General features: G+C 44.7%; 1 protein-coding gene across 1 annotated transcript in view; it reads right to left on the reverse strand.

Annotated features, from left to right (window-relative positions):
* Positions 1-17,376, reverse strand: part of cnksr1 (connector enhancer of kinase suppressor of Ras 1) — a 33,408-nt gene continuing 16,032 nt past the window's right edge. Inside the window, exons 7-21 of the mRNA XM_084450974.1 lie at positions 17,168-17,227; positions 14,685-14,753; positions 13,832-13,963; positions 12,291-12,382; positions 11,362-11,504; positions 9,374-9,516; positions 8,510-8,548; positions 8,064-8,234; positions 6,477-6,550; positions 5,599-5,670; positions 4,131-4,198; positions 3,928-3,998; positions 3,716-3,782; positions 3,358-3,539; positions 1-1,324 (exon numbers count right to left, since the gene is read on the reverse strand). Coding sequence (XP_084307100.1) covers positions 914-1,324; positions 3,358-3,539; positions 3,716-3,782; positions 3,928-3,998; positions 4,131-4,198; positions 5,599-5,670; positions 6,477-6,550; positions 8,064-8,234; positions 8,510-8,548; positions 9,374-9,516; positions 11,362-11,504; positions 12,291-12,382; positions 13,832-13,963; positions 14,685-14,753; positions 17,168-17,227 — 1,794 coding nt within the window. The 3' untranslated portion in view covers positions 1-913. The remainder of the gene's footprint in view (positions 1,325-3,357; positions 3,540-3,715; positions 3,783-3,927; positions 3,999-4,130; positions 4,199-5,598; positions 5,671-6,476; positions 6,551-8,063; positions 8,235-8,509; positions 8,549-9,373; positions 9,517-11,361; positions 11,505-12,290; positions 12,383-13,831; positions 13,964-14,684; positions 14,754-17,167; positions 17,228-17,376) is intronic.

Below are 17,376 nucleotides of genomic sequence, written 5' to 3' on the forward strand. Positions count from 1 at the left end.
CTCACATACGTGTGCTGAGTCCAACTGGAAAACAACTCTTCACAAAAAAAAAAATCTGATCTCACAATAAAAAAAAGATCACACAAATTAATTTGGGGTCATATTCCTCATCAGTTGTCATGCCCTCATTATACAGCTTACTCAACCAAAACTATAGGCCAGTCAGAGCAGTTCCAGTATACTGCTGACACTGCATGAAGGAACTGAGGCTCAGAAACACCTGTTCAAGATAACTGTTCATTAACTGTTAATCTCATCTATTATCATCATCATCATCTCATGTCATAGCATCGTCACAGACAATACCTGACCTGTACAAAATATTCACTGTTGAAAATCCTCCAATGAGGTAACATTGATAAAAAGAAAATTATTTATTACATGGTATCTAAAATTATATATTTATATATATACTGTATATTATACATATAGGTATATATCACAAACAGATACTTTGTGTCACCAAGTTAAAGTTTCTTTTTTAGAAAATGTAATTTAAATAGAAAACTAAAATGACTACGAAATCCCATAGAGTTTATATCTATTAACAAACAGACTCTCTTTTATACAAAATACTGCTACCTCTTATCAACCAATAGCAGAGGTCAGAGAACTCTGCTGGGGAAGCCATGGTGAGAGCAGCTCCGCCCTGAGAGACGGTAGTAAAAGGGCCCGTGAGCTTCTGTGTGTCCCTGTGGTCAGGCCCTTCCAGGAGCTGAAGGACTCTTATCAGGCCTGATCATCTCCAGCCAGATCCATTGGTCCTGATGAGTCTCAACAAAACCCAAAATCCAGAACATTCTACAGTTAGAGGCCACTGATGGAGGCCTGTGGTTTCCACAGCCTTCTGGCACCCCCCCCCCCCCACTGCCAGGTCCCGGGCTTGGGTGCGAGGTACCATCCCAGGTGAGCCTCATATGTAGAAGTAGTTCTCAGCTGAGGAGCTAACTGTGTTAGCATCATCAGCCAAAATGCCGCTGGCCAGCGTGTCTATGGAATCCTGCCCAGACCCTGGGAGCTCCGCCTCCCCTGCAGTTTCTAGAACTTGGTTGAGCACATTCTCCAGTCGAACAGAGGGTTCCGCGTCTACTAGCTGCTCCCCATCACTAAGGCTCAGTGTGCATGCGCCTTCTCTCTCTGAGGCCATCTCCAGAGAGGTGTCCTGGGTTGCAGGCCCAGCCCCTGCCTGGGCTGGCGGAGGTTCCCATCTCTGGATCGCCTGGAATAGGTGCTCGTTCAGCTGCTTCCACTGGCGGAACTTCTCAGCCGTCAGCTCCGAGTCTTCTAGAATCCGGTTGATGAGCAGGAGCTCCGCCTCTTTATCCTGCAGGACATCAATACAAATGGAGAGAGTCATCCTCAGATAGCTCACACTAGACTTAACAACCAGGGCCGTTTTTACATGCAGCCCTGTGGGAAAAGGCAAGACGGACGCCTTTTTAAAAGGCGCAGCTGCCACCGCCTTTTTGAGTTGAATTTTGTTTAACTTTTCAGAAAACCGCTGTGTGATGTCAAGCACCTTCCTGACAGCTGATCAATCACGATGATTAACATTACACAAGGTTATATGACGAGTCAAACGATACAGCAACATACACATGAAAGAGTATTGATTCATTCGCCATCATTTTAGTTGATGGCTATTAATTTATAGTAGGCCGCATATAATATTACAAATTTTGTTGACGTTAAAGATGATAAGGTTGATTCAACGTCGTCTAGATGATACGGTTTAGTCAACGTCGGCTAGAATGCATGATTCCCATTGTATGACTATGTATGACTCCCTTGTTCTCTGTAAAGCGCATTGTGTTGCCTCTGTGTATGAAATGCGCTACACAGTACAAATAAAGCTTTGATTGATTGATTGATTGATTGATTGGTATGATTCCCGTTGTTAAGGTTACAGACTAGCGCAGAAAGTGCTGAAAAGTCGCAGGACAGCACTTAAAAAAAACAAGCCAAGTGTGAACACAGCCTTACTAGTGAGTCATCCCTTACTATTAAAGGATGATTCTCACTAGTAAAGGATGATTATCGCACTAAGAAGGAATGACTCTCTCTAGTAAAAGTTGACTTCCCCCTTATAGTAGATAGTCATCCTTTACTAGTGAGATAATGTAGCTGCCCAACTAGTTCTGCAGCTGCCTGCTTAACTCAGTCGGTTGAGAATAAGAGTTCTCAGCTGAGCATTTCATTGTGGATGGTACCCGTATTATGGACATATGAGAAATATGCAAGATGTATTTATTTACTTGAAAGTAAATGCACATGTACAGGCAGCAGAATATACACATGATGGTATTCAGGTGGAATTTATATCCTTTATTTCCCCCAAACATTGACCCCATGTTCTGGTGAACACATATTAGGATAATGTGGAAAGAGATCATATTGAGTTTATTTCATAACGACCAAGGCATTCACCTGATGAAGTGTTCTGTGCCCAAAGCTGCCTGCATTCAGTGTTCAGTTTACAAATCAGTCAAACATCGGAGGGGTTAGTAAATGGTAAATGGTAAATGGACTGCCCTTATATAGCGCTTTTCCACCTTAGCGGCACTCAAAGCGCTTTACAATGGCCTCTCATTCACCCATACACACACACATTCACACACCAATGGCGGTAGCTGCCATGCAAGGTGCTAACCTGCTCATTGGGAGAAATTTGGGGTTAGGTGTCTTGCTCAAGGACACTTTGACATGTGGACAGTCGGAGCTGGGATTCGAACCACTGACCCTTCGATCACTGAACGACCTGCTCTACCAACTGAGCTACAGCCGCCCTGTAATATTAATTTAAAATGCTTGTTTTCCCTGGCTGCTCTGTGGTGGGTCCTGTTCCAGGGCTGACTGACAGAGGGATAGGGAGACTTTGTCATGTGGGCCAGCCATTTCAGACATTACAGGCAAATTCTGCTTCTTACAACATCTAGGCTATTCAATGTAATTTTATTGGCAATTGATTTCAATCAGGGATGTTGGGTACATGATTTGGAATTTAGAAATGAATTGCTCAGCAAGGAAAACCTTGCTCAATCCATTGAAACGCTTGCTGCCTGATTCGCCAGCTCACATTCTGTTTCCGCAGATCAGTCTGGACAAGCTGCATAGAGATCCGTTTGTGCTAGATCAGAATCTGGATCAGCGTCCTGGGAACTACTAGCAGCTACGGGCGTGGTTTAGACATGACGACAGCGAGAAGCCTGTGATACACAGTGATATACAGATAGTTCATCCAATCACCTGCCTGCATTTTTTTTGAAAGTGCCTCTTCCAAATGGTTTCCAATGGGGCTTTCCCAGATGAGGCATATGAGTTTTTTTTTGACAGTGTAAGGGTGCTGCGACCCCTGACCTTGAGTGTGCTCTGCAGGGCGCGCAGCGTGTGAGCCTTCTCGTTGATCACAGGGTTCTTGTTCCTGCGGATGAAGGACTTGCGGAAGTGGTCATGTGTCAGAGGCTGGTCCTGACCAATCAGAGACACCCCTCCTTCTTTCAGTCTGTGGAACAACACGCCCATCTCATCTACTGGAGCCACTGAGAGAGAGAGAGTGCGCACCATGGTCCAGACCAGGGCTAGGTTAACATACACCAATCAGCTGACAATCTGCTCTGATTTACATTTACAATCCATCATTATGAAGTGCAACATAAGCCTCTACTGCCATCTAGAGGTGTATTGAGGGAGAGGGAAGGGAAGTGTGGTTCTGTACCTGCAGCAGGGGTTGGTGTTCTGATCTTCTTGGCCTTAGTTCGAGGCAGAGTGTTGTGCTGGGGTTTCTAAGGTGCAACACAGAGATCAGTATAAAATAACCACAACCATCCAGGGTTTTAGGTAGTATGTATACAGTGCGTTTGTGTGTCTGTGTGTGTCTGTGTGTGTGTGTGTGTGTGTGTGTGTGTGTGTGTGTTTGTGTGTTCTCACTGTGTAGGCCTTGTTTCTGCGGCGTGGAGAGGGAGAGTCTTCCTCCTCTGACTCTGTCTCACTGTAACACTCTGGTAACAAGACAAGAAGCACAGCTGTCTCAACAATCACTTTTCAAACATATTCATGTTTGATATGAGTTTATTGAAGGTACCTGTGAGAGGAAGTGATGTCAGAATGATGTATAAAGCATGGTTCCCTACCCTCCTCACTGTCAGGTGGGTCAAACGTCTTGTGCTTCTGGATGGCTGTGATCAGGCAGTTGATCCACCTGGAGACACAGCAGAGATGCACTAAAGATACTCAGAGGCTTGTATAAAGGTTAGAAACAGTGACAATTCACTGATTCAATCCATAACCGAGGTAGCATGCTCCTGTAGTACTGACAACACACAGCAGGGGGTGATGTTGACCCCTGTCCCCTCTTTATAGTCCCCTAGTACCTCACCTCACCAGCCTGGGAGAAAGACATGTGTTTGTGGGTGGCACGTAGCTCGGGAGGTAGAACGCCCAGTGGTGTATCGCAAGGTCTCCAGTTCTATCCCAGCTCCCGGCATTGGCATCGTGCCAAAGTGTCTTGAGCAAGACACTGAACCCCAAAATCACTCATGTGCGGCACGGTGACACAGTACCTAGGGCATTAACCACTTCAGATTTTTTCAGGTCGACTTATCTTTCAATAAAGTCGAAGTCGAGTCGACAAGTCATGTGATGACGTCATCACACTTACACAGCGGAGGAATAGCCTAGCCTACATAGATACAGCAACAACAACAACAACATAATGGCCTGGAGGCTATTCCACAAAGCTGGCTAACTGAGTAAGCCTGACTTTTGCAATGAGTAAAACCTGGAAACTCTTCAAATCTGGAACATGGACTGAAGAAAAAAATAGCTTTCCGGGTTTTACTTTGTGCAGAAGTCAGGCTTACTTAGTTAGCCAGCTTTGTGGAATACCCCTCTGAAGTAAGTCAGCAATGTGTGCATTGGTCACGGCATTCGCGTAGCTCACGTTTGCTCACGTGAGGAGGAGGAATTATGAAAAACACGACTTGTAGACTCCCCCCGGGGGAGTCGACTTGTGCTACTGACGTCGACAAGTCGACTTTTCTGTTAATGTACTAATGTACTAATTTTCTGTACTAGTACCTAGTACTGTCGCCTCACAGCAAGACAGTCTCCGGGCCTTTCTGTGCAGAGTTTGCATGTTCTCCCTGTGTTCGCAAGGGTTTCCTCCCAAAGAACCCAATATAAAAAAGATGCAGAATAAAAGATTGCTGAGGCTGTCCATCCATGTCGAAGACGGACAGGAGCACTTGGTTGGTCCTCGACTGAAATACGATGTGAGGACATCGTTGACCACGCTGGTAAAAGCACTGATGCCAGGGTCAGTAAGACAGACGTGTCTGGTCTCCCTCACGAGTTCCACCTCATCCCACCAAGAACAGCAGTTATCAGTGGGAACTAACCCTGTCACTGTGACCATGACAATGCTCTGGGGGACTGGCTCAGTGTCTGTCTGTCACACTTGTCTGTCTTTCTGTCTGAGAGAGAAAGGGGCAGGGAGGGTGAGAGAGAGAGAGAAAGAGAGAGAGCGAGAGAGAGAGAGAGAGATACAAAGCTGTTGTGTCAGAAAGAGAAAAGTTGGTGTTTATAAGCTGTCACACTCACTTGCCCATGTCACTAACATTCTCTGCTGCAAAGAAGAAGTTGTGGAATCTCTGGTGGCACATCTTGAACACACTTAGGGAGAGAAAGAGAGACAGAGAGAGATACAAGTCATAATGGTGCTGGTTCCAGAACACTGCTGTGAGATGAAAATCCATCAATCAGACAGACTTCTGCTTCTCCTCTCCACCTCCCTCTCTCTTTCTCTCACTCCTCCACAGCCCGGTATGCTGGTACCAGGGCAGATAGAGGGATGTTAACACTTGCTCTTTCTCCCTCTCTCTCTGACATCATTTATGGCGCTGTTTACTCAATCCATCAACTGCTCCCTCCATACAGCTCTGTGGTGATGATATAGTTTGGTGGATCATATCTGGATAACTTCATTATGATGGCACAGCTACAACACCAGTCAACACTTGATCACTATCAAACCCCAATAAGGACCCCCCCCACACACACACACACTCACCATGATTGAAAAATCTAACTGGGTTTAGTTAGATAATCAAAAGAACACGTGAGTGGTCGATTCAAGCTGGTTTCAAACAGAGACAATAGATTTATTCTGAAATACGTTCTGCAAAGCGGACTCTAACAACAGGAAGTGTTTCCAGTCAGTCAGAGCACTTGACACTCAGTCAGGGAGAAACATTTATAGGATTGTACGGAGGATGTGAGTGACGTCACAGACCAAAAGATCTTGATAAACAGAGATTCTCTGGGAACGGAGGAAAAGGCAGTTTCACAAAACTTTTAAAACAATAAACTGAGAGAAACTCAGAAAACATCAATCACGTAGGAAAACAGAACGAAACAAATTGGGGGGTAACATTGGTGACACTTGAATTTCATTAACAACACACAGATACAGTACTTACTACTTGCGTTTATGTTCTCCAGCGCTCTCTATGCTGTAGCTGACCATCTGGACCAGACCCTCGGCTTTCTCCTCCTGTAGATACAACAGAACTACATCACAACCACAACCACATCACAACCATAACACAACCACAAAACAAACACAACACTCTCAAAGCCCTCAGCTTTCTCCTCCTGTAGATACAACAGAACCACATCACAACCACAACACAACCACAACACAACTACAATACAACCACAATACTCTCAAGGCCCTCAGCTCTCTCCTCCAAGAGTTTTCAAGAATGTCACATCATGAGAATGGCATTAGCCCAGTTATTCTGGATGGGAGTGAAAAGGCACAATACAACCACAACACAACTAGAGCGGTAATTACACAGCTCTTAGTAGACAGTGAACAGGGCTTGGCTACAGCAACACCAAGCACACTAACATAGCTAACCTAGTTAGCCTGCATCCATCCAGACAAACATAGCTAACCTAGTTATCTTGCATCCACCCAGACAAATATAGCTAGTTAGCCTGAATCCACCCAGAGAGACTAACTTAGCTAACCTACTGTAGTTAGCCTCCATCCACCCAGACAGACTAACATAGCTAACCTAGTTAGCTGCATACTGTAAATATAGCTTACATAGTTAGTCTGCATTCACCCAGACAGACTAACATAGCTAACCTAGTTAGCCTGCATACTGTAAATATAGCTTACATAGTTAGCCTGCATTCACCCAGACAGACTAACATAGCTAACCTAGTTAGCCTGCATACTGTACATCCAGACAAATATAGCTTACATAGTTAGCCTGCATTCACCCAGACAGACTAACATAGCTAACCTAGTTAGCCTGCATACTGTACATCCAGACAAATATAGCTTAGCTATATAACCAGACAAATATAGCTGCATTCACCCAGACGGACTAACACAGCTAGTTAAAGGAATAGTAAAGGGAAAATGCATGTTTAGCCCTGTTTTAGGGTTACTTGTGATCAATGTCATATACAATGATTCAGATCAAAACGTTGACAAAACTAGCATTTTCAAGAAAGTTGATAATTGCTCTACCACCGTTTTGGTCATACAATGGATGTGGATGGGCACCTTGAAAAATCATTCAAAAACATGTCTCCTCTCCTGTCAGCCTGTGAACCTGCAGTTTGGGTATGTAACAATTTTGTAAAAGTAACAGCTAAATTACAAACCTGCCTAAGAGGTATTGTACATGGTCCAGGACAACAGAATGGTGTCCTGACTGGTGGCCTGGTGTACCAGTAGAGAGAGGGACTGACCTGTGGGCTGGTGTACCAGTAGAGAGAGGGACTGACCTGTGGGCTGGTGTACCAGTAGAGAGAGGGACTGACCTGTGGGCTGGTGTACCAGTAGAGAGAGGGACTGACCTGTGGGCTGGTGTACCAGTAGAGAGAGGGACTGACCTGTGGACTGGTGTACCAGTAGAGAGAGGGACTGACCTGTAGTAGAGAGGGACTGACCTGTGGGCTGGTGTACCAGTAGAGAGAGGGACTGACCTGTTGACTGGTGTACCAGTAGAGAGAGGGACTGACCTGTAGTAGAGAGAGGGACTGACCTGTGGGCTGGTGTACCAGTAGAGAGAGGGTCCTTTCAGGACGAACCAGAAGCGCTGCCACTTCTGGGTGATGAAGACGCTGCTCTCTCTCCTCTTCTTCCACAGCCAGCCGTCACAGTCCGGCCGGCCCAGCTCCCGACACGACACCCGGCGTCGGCTCATTGCTGTGGTCTTACCTGACCAGGCCGGAGGACAGTGCAACACAATAGAAAAGAGTCGCATCACAGAGTAGAATAGAATTTAATCGAATAGAAAATGTAGAACAGAATAGAATAGTTTATCAGTTGTCCTTGAGAAGGAAGTCAAAAAGGACATGTAACTGAGATAAAACACAGTATACATGAAAGAAAACACAGTATACATGAAAGAAAACAGTATACATGAAAGAACAGTATACATGAAAGAACAGTATACATGAAAGTAATAATCTGAACTAACTGGTCAACCTTACCTTTTATTGAGGTTGTTTTCATTTCTTTGTTCTCCTAAACAAAATAGCAAGAATATCTTATATATTTCAAGTTTACATTTTGCCGAAATCTATGGTTGGCTATGCAAATCAATGTCCATTAATAGTCTCAACGCCAGACCTATGAGAGTTATTTCGCTGATGCGCTACGTAAGCTACGCTAACTACGTTACTGCATGCTGCAGATCTCTCTCTGGGTCTGGGACACTTCATGCTAAATTCTGGTGCTCAGATCCTGGCAATTCATTGGTTTCGCAGGAATCCCTGTGACACCAATCAGTAACGACTTTCGCAATCAAGCGCTCCCACCCATAGATGGTTAGATGGGCGGGGCATATCTAATTGTTTGCAGATGACGCTGCCCTAGTGGGTCTCTTAACGGACACAGAGCAGGACTACAGGACTGAGCTAGACCACTTCTATGAATGGTGCACGACAAACTCACTTATTCTAAATATTTCAAAAACAAAAGAAATGGTGATCGATTTTAGAAGAAGCCCCCCCTCCCTGCAACCGGTTACCCTACAAGGTATATCGATTGAGACGGTGGAGGAATATAAGTACCTGGGCACTATCATTGACTCCAAACTCACCTGGACTGCCAACACAGTGGCAAGATACACAAAAGCACAACAGAGACTTTATTTTTTTTTAAGGAAGCTACGCAGCTTCAAGGCAGACGTAACACAGACTGTTCTACCTGACGTTCGCAAAGTCTGTATTACAAAGACTCTATTATGTAGTATGCGGAGCACAGCGATTCAACATAATATTTGAGTCTGGAGAGAGACTAGCTTATTGATAATTTACCAAATAGAATTAAAGCTGTTTCTCCTCTCACCCTGTGACCACCCATCTCTGGGCAGGAGCTGATGCTGGCTCGTCCCAGCTCCAGGGTGCGGGGGGAAGGACTACCAGGTGAGGCTGACCTGTCTCCCCTGGGCCCAGGAGACAGCCCCGCCCCCTCCACCTCCTCACACCCACCTGGAACACACACCAGGGGAAATGACTTAGAGACAGCACAGCAGAACAGAGGTCAGATGGAACAGTGGATAAGCGTGAAACTATACCATTACTAACTGTAAAGGTTTTCTACTGGTGAATGTGAACATCCATCATGACAGTTTACGACATATGTTCTCCTCACCTGTACAGGTGTGCCATCTCTTTCATTGTTGTACTCTTATCTGTAGCAGAAAAGTGTGCCATCTTTATCTCTACTTTACCTGTAGCTGAGTGGTGTGCTATATCTATCTCTACAGTGAGGGAAATAAGTATTTGATCTGATTTTGTATGTTTGCCCACTGACAAAGAAATTCAGTCTATAATTGTAATTTTATTTATTTTATTATATTTTAATATATATTTATTTATATATTTGTTTATTATAACAGTGAGAGACAGAATAAATAAATAAAAAGTCCAGAAAAACGCATCACAAAAAAGTTATGAATTGATTTGCATTTTCAAATGCTCAAATAAGTATTTGACCCCTTCACAAAACATGACTTAGTACTTGGTGGCAAAACCCTTGTTGGCAATCATAGAGGTCAGACGTTTCTTGTAGTTGGCCACCAGGTCACACATCTCAGGAGGGATTTTGTCCCACCCCTCTTTGGAGATCCTCTCCCAAGTCATTAAGGTTTTGAGGCTGACGTATGGCAACTCGAAGCTTCAGCTCGAGCAGCAGATTTTCTATGGGATGAAGGTCTGGAGACTGGCTAGGCCACTCCAGGACCTTAATGTGCTTCTTCTTGAGCCACTCCTTTGTTGCCTTGGCCGTGTGTTTTGGGTCATTGTCATGCTGGAATACCCATCCATGACCCATTCTCAGTGTCCTGGCTGAGGGAAGGAGGTTCTCACCCAAGATTTGACGGTCCATCTTCCCTTCCCCCCCTTAGCAGAAAAACACCCCCAAAGCATAATGTTTCCCCCTCCATGTTTGACGGTGGGGATGGTGTTCTTGGGGTCATAGTCAGCATTCCTCCTCCTCCAAACACGGCGAGTAGAGTCGATGCCAAAGAGCTTGATTTTTGTCTCATCTGACCACAACACTTTCACCCAGTCTTCCTCTGAATCATTCAGATGTACATTGGCAAACTTCAGGTGTCTTTTATACAGGTAACAAGGACAGGTGTCTTTTATACAGGTAACGAGTGAGATTAGGAGCACTCTCTTAAAAGCAGAGGACTAGGAGAGGACTAATTTGTGTGCCTCATGGACATAACCAGTCTGTGGGAGCCAGAAATCTTGCTGATAGGGGATCAAATACTTATTTAACTCGATCAAATGCAAATCAATTTATAACTTTTTTTGAAATGTGTTTTTCTGGAAATGTGTTTTTCTGAAATTGATTTTTATGTTGTTATGTCTGTCTCTCACTGTTAAAATAAACCAATCATTCAAATTATAGACTGATAATTTCTTTGTCAGTGGGCAAACGTACAAAATCAGCAGGGGATCAAATAATTATTTATCTCACTGTATCTCCACTACCTGTAGCTGAGTGGTGTACTATCTCTATCTCTACTATCTGTAGCTGAGTGGTGTACTATCTCTATCTCTACTATCTGTAGCTGAGTGGTGTACTATCTCTATCTCAACTATCTGTAGCTGAGTGGTGTACTATCTCTATCTCTACTACCTGTAGCTGAGTGGTGTACTATCTCTATCTCTACTACCTGTAGCTGAGTGGTGTACTATCTCTATCTCAACTATCTGTAGCTGAGTGGTGTACTATCTCTATCTCTACTACCTGTAGCTGAGTGGTGTACTATCTCTATCTCTACTACCTGTAGCTGAGTGGTGTACTATCTCTATCTCTACTACCTGTAGCTGAGGGATGTTCGAGCTTCCACTGATGGTCGTAGTGGGAGATGGGAGTGAGACTACCGTCCAATCCTGTGTCAGCTGGCAGCTCTGATTCCTCCTGTCCCATAGGCTGGCTCTCCAGCGGGCCTAGGATGGCGGCCCTGAGGAGACATGAAGAGGAGGAAGGACAGGTTATCACAAGAACAGCTTCCACTCACAACAGACCTGCTATAGCCAACTAACCATCTACATCCCTCACTCTCTATTCCTCCCTTTCTCCCTCTTTCATTGACTCTCTCTATCTCTCTCAGTTAGCCATTTTGTGGGTGTGCCATAGTAGTCATTGTACTACTGGTGTGAACGTGAACCATGTCTGGATCAGAGCCTGTAAAACACGCAGTCAGCAGCATGGATAGCGCCGGCAGGTAGAGCCGGAGGACCTTCGGCCGAGAGGACCAGCCTCAGTTCAGCACCAAGGACAGCGTGGCCAGGTGATCAACAGGGTTTACCACCCCTTCATTGTCGCCCAGGCAACCTTCCGCCCCAGCTGCAGCCCATCCCCTAATCAAGCCCAGATGGGAGCGCACCTGCTGCCAGACTGTACGAGACCGTAGTCTTAGGACTCGGTGAGTATCAGACCTGAGTGTTTGTGCTGCTGGACCGACCTCTCAGTTTATTATTGTGGATTATTATTGTGAAATGCCGTTGACATTGTAAATAGCGTTTTTTTTTCTGAATTGCATGTCATAACGATCCAATGACATGTTCCTTTGCATCCTTTCACGGCACCGGCAGCTATGTTTCATATCACTGGGCTGTTTGAATGTCCACTAGCCCTCGATATGCCCCCTAGCCCTAGAAGCTAAAAGGAATGGGACACACTACCCTACACGTGAACACACAAAATGTAGGGCTAAGGGGGGTTATTGGGATTGGGCCTTACTCACCTAAATGACAGGGACCTAACTGAGGCGGCTACTCTCTCAAATATGGAGTGTCTCTGGTTGTCCTCCTCCTCCTCCTCCTCCTCTTCCTCCCTCTGAAAGAAAAACAGAATGATTGAACTCCCACCACTCCTACCACCTGATCTCTGATCAGTGTGTGTGTGTGTGTGTGTGTGTGTGTGTGTGTGTGTGTGTGTGTGTGTGTGTGTGTGTGAGAAGGGTGAATGGGAGTTGATGATGGTGTCACGTGATCCATTAAAGCAGACTTTTTCTCCAGGGTCCAGAAGGCTCTCTGCAGCTGAGCAGCCAGACAACAACACACACACGCACGCACACACACACATACACACACACACACACAAACAACAACAACACACACGCACGCACACACACACACATACACACACACACAAACACACGCACAGACACACACACAAACACACAAACAACAACAACACACACACACACACACAGACACACACAAACACACCAAAAACAACACCACACAAAAGCAGGACAAGATACGCACAGATAGTGCCATCTCCTCCCCCTAGGGCAGCTGTGACACGGCGGATCACATGGAGGGTGTGATGAGCACTCTGAGGGCGGGTCCACACAGCGCCTGCGTCTCGTTCTATTGGTCCCAATGAGAGAGTGCATACGGCCGTCTAGAGAAAAAGCGCTGTCTTCTTTCAGAGCGCTCCAACTTTTTTGTGCAGCTGCCCAGAGCACTTCTAGTTGAAGATCTCTCAACTTTTCAGAAAGGCGCTGGTGTTGTCACTGACGCTCCTTTTCAGGCAACCAATCATCTATTAGAAGGTGTGCACCTTGTCACCCTAAAGTTATTCTCAACGCCAGACCCATGTGAGTTCTTTCGTTGATACACTACGCAAGCTACGCTAACTACGTTACTGCATGCTGCAGATCTCTCCATGGGTCTGGGGCACTTCATGCACAGATCTGGTGTTCAAATCCTGGCAATTCTATCCCTACACCAATCAGCGACTTTTGCGATCAGGCGTTCCCACCCATAGATATGCCCCGCCCATCTAACCTGGGCTACCATCTCTCATTTGCTGCTACGACCTGTAAATCTTTCAATTTTGACCCCTAGACACGCCCTCAGACCACCAACAGACCACCGGCAGCAAAATGGCACAGACTCTATTATGTAGTATGCAGAGCACAGCGATTCAACTTAAAGGATAATGTTCGTTTTTGACAACCTGGACCTTATTTACGGAATATTATAAGACGTTTGACTCACCGAGATAACTTTGGTGTAATTCGGAGGCCTGTAGAAGAAATTTAAAATCCAGCGCGAGCCAGTATATCCATGTAATGGCGGCGGACGGGGCACTGAGAATGCAGCTTCTAAAAAATCTATTTTCTGCCGCGAAACGGTTGTTTTCATCAATCTGTCTTTATGAATCGCTAGTTGTGCTTACATAGAGCGAGTGAGACAAACCGTCCGGCACTTTAGTATGGAGACAGATCCTACGTGACAGGAGTGGGTGTGTGTGTGTGTGTGTGTGTGTGTGTACCTGTGGAGAGGAGCACTGCGGTGGTTTGCTGTGTTTGCGTCTGAGGGAGGCCGGAACCTTCTTGAGGACCAGCGTGACTCCTCTAGGATTCTCCTGCAGCTTCCTGACCAGTGCCGCTCGGCTCCAGCCCACCTGGAGAAAATAAAATTCAGGAGGTGCAAGACATCCAACAGTAAATAAAGTGTGTGATGACCAGCATGTTTGTGTGAGAGGTGCGATGGTCCGACCATGCGGAGTTTCATGTCTTTGAAATTGAGAGTTTAACATGTTTTTGAATGATTTTTCAAGATGCCCACCCACATCCATTGTATGACCAAAACAGTGGTAGCGCAATTATCAGACTTTCTCAGAAGTGCTAGTTTTGTCAACGTTTTGATCTGAACTATTGTATATGATCATAAGTAACCTTAAAACAGGGCTAAACATGCATTTTCCCTTTACTACTCCTTTAACTAATGTTTTTTGTGACCCTTATTGTAAAGTGTGACCTACTCGGTATAACCTGCTCTTCTAATGACCAAGGTTCAAAGTTCAAGCTGATTTATTTTTCATACAGGTACAACGTACAATTAAATGCTTACTGAAGACATTCTACAAAAAATAAATCAATGCTGAAACAAGTAAAGCAGTAAAAAAAAAAAAAAAAAAAAAAGTAGCAGCAGTTGGACAGCTTGATGTGACCAGCTTGATGTGATGCTACAGTAGCTTGATGTAACCACCAGATCTAAAAATATAATGGGGACACAGCCAAGACACAGACAGACAGACAGACACACAGACAGAGAAACAGGCAGACGGAGAAACAGGCACACAGAGAAACAAACAGACAGGTATGCAGACAGACAGAACTCACCACTATCTGGTCATTAACTTGGATGACCTCATCACCTGCCAAGATCTTCTCACAGACCTCTGCTGGAGACTGGTCATAGATGAGGGGAGAGGCCAGAGAGCAGACAGACATGGTGAGGGTTCAGGCAGATATACTGTAGGTAAGGGTCTATACTCTGTGTGGAACTCATCCATCCTCAACTGACACCATTGTTTTTGTTTTTCCACAACAGTAAATCCTTCTCAAGAACACCAGATATCGTTTTTTTTAATAAATGTATTTTCAGATATTTTTCCATTTTCTTTCTTTGTCCAGTATTCCCCTGCCTAGCAAATTAGAACCTGACCTAGTGTCTAGTATTCCCCAGCCTAGCTAATTAGAACCTGTCCTAGTGTCCAGTTATCCCCAGCCTAGCTAATGAGAACCTGTCCTAGTGTCCAGTTATCCCCAGCCTAGCTAATGAGAACCTGTCCTAGTGTCCAGTTATCCCCAGCCTAGCTAATGAGAACCTGTCCTAGTGTCCAGTTATCCCCAGCCTAGCTAATGAGAACCTGTGCTAGTGACCAGTTATCCCCAGCCTAGCTAATGAGAACCTGCAGGAAGCGCCATGGCGCAATGAGTCCCCAAGCAGAGTTAAGTCTGTGAATTAACAGTTTCTATGTCAATAGATGGACGTGCCATGCTATAGCAGAATATATTGGAAGCACAGTATAACTACTCCACTGCTTGGTATAAACCATGACATACATGGTCATTATCACCTGGGGAAGATTAGTCCACATGGAAACAATGCACTTTGCTGTTTACTCTATTTAATGTATTACCATAGTATACTGTATCCGGTGCGCATCTGAACCCCCATTAGGTAGGTGGTACAATGGCAGGTGGTACAGGCCCGTAGTCCCAGGCTACTTCATAATATCATAGCGGGAGTTCAACTTGGCCAGTATTAGGTAACTGGTCCCTTGGCGAGTGGCATGATCAACTCTTATATCGTGACATTTATATACCGCTTGGACTCTTTTGTCCTTGGCCTGAGATTTACCCAGCCGGGGAATGTTCGTAGAACCCTGCATTGTTGCTTGCAGATATATTTATAGTTGAATTTTGTTATTCTGTGAATCACTTTGGCAACATTCTTGAAATGTAACATTCATGACAATAAAGCACAATGAACGGAACTGAATTGAGAGAGAAAGAGATTGAGACAGAAAGATGGAGAAAGAAAGAGACAGAGAAAAAGAGAGAAAGAGAGACAAAGAGACAAAAACGTGGAGACAAATCTGATCCCCAGAACTAGAAGTATAGACATATAGACGGTAACCTGGGAAACTATTCTGCTGTATTATCAATTCAGTATAAACTTCCTCACAGAACACAGTGGGCCTCATTCACCAATATCATGCTAGTGTAACTTCCCTTCGTAAATTTGTTCCTAAAAACGGTTCTAAGAAAAGACTCCATCTGATTCATGTCATGTTTGTACACCACAGAATGCTTTTGCACCTGCCTATTCATAAATTGCAAGCGTGTTCTGAACGAGCTAAACGCCTCATCCTGCAGGCCGCATGCACACAGCTCCCACACAGTAGAGAAGGAACATTGACAGAGAACTTAAAAGGCCACATGTAATGCTAAAGACGGTGGAACACCGGCCTCCAAACGTAGAAAGAACTTCAGTAGTTCTGAAGTGGAGGCAGCCATACAATCAATGTACACAAACGTAAATTGTGCAGTTAAGATCGGTTCGAAGGGAACAGAGTTCATCAGTCGAGCCTGGGGAGTGAGGCAGGGTTTTAATCTCAGTCCAATACTGTTCAATGTATACATCAATGTCAACTGCACTGCCAGTGAATTTGGGAAAACCAAAACAATGATATTGTGGTAATAGAAACGGCCATCTCAGGCAGATCGTGCTCACTCTGCTCAGAGAGAGATGTGGAGACAGGGCTGCACTTCCTCCTGAGTTGTAAAAACTATAAGCAAATCAGTCATAAATCACGTTTCCCATAAATCAACGTGATAAGCCATAAATCAGTTTTAGAGTAGGTGCTCTGAGTTTGAATGCATGAGGCAATCAGAACACTTACATATTAGGAGAAAACACAGTGCCACACTAGCAGCTGAATATGGTTTATACTGCCACACCAACAGAACACTTGTTCAATGAAGTTATAGTACATACGTTAATTGATTTATTTGATTGATTGTTTTAACTGATTTAATTGGTTGACTGTTCTTGTAATTAATTGTTGTTACCTCTCAGTATTGGACTGAGATTAAAACCCTGCCTCACTCCCCAGCTTTAGAGCTATTTGAATTTGAGAGAAAAGGAGGGAGAGAAAGACAGAAAGAGAGACAAGAGAGAGAAAGAGAGAGACAAGAGAGAAGGAGAGAGAGACAGAGAAACTAGAGAGACAGAAGAGACAAAGAGAGAGAGAGAAAGAGAGAGAGACAGACAGAGAGAGCGAGCAAGAGAGAGAGAATGAGAGAGAGAGACTGACCTCTGCTACAGTTCCTGTCACGTAGTGGTTACTGGAGCCCGTTGAGGTGATCTCTATGCCCTGGGAGAAAGAGAAGAGAACGAGAAAGAGAACATCTTCCACAATTACTAAGATACAATGTTAAACAATATTCCACAAACAATAATGTACATTCTGAAAAGATTCTGAAAGGTGTCAACCCTTCACCGAGATTTGCCTCCCAACAGACC

The sequence above is a fragment of the Borostomias antarcticus genome (assembly GCF_949987555.1).
Source record: "Borostomias antarcticus genome assembly, chromosome: 16".
Lineage (NCBI taxonomy): Eukaryota > Metazoa > Chordata > Actinopteri > Stomiiformes > Stomiidae > Borostomias > Borostomias antarcticus.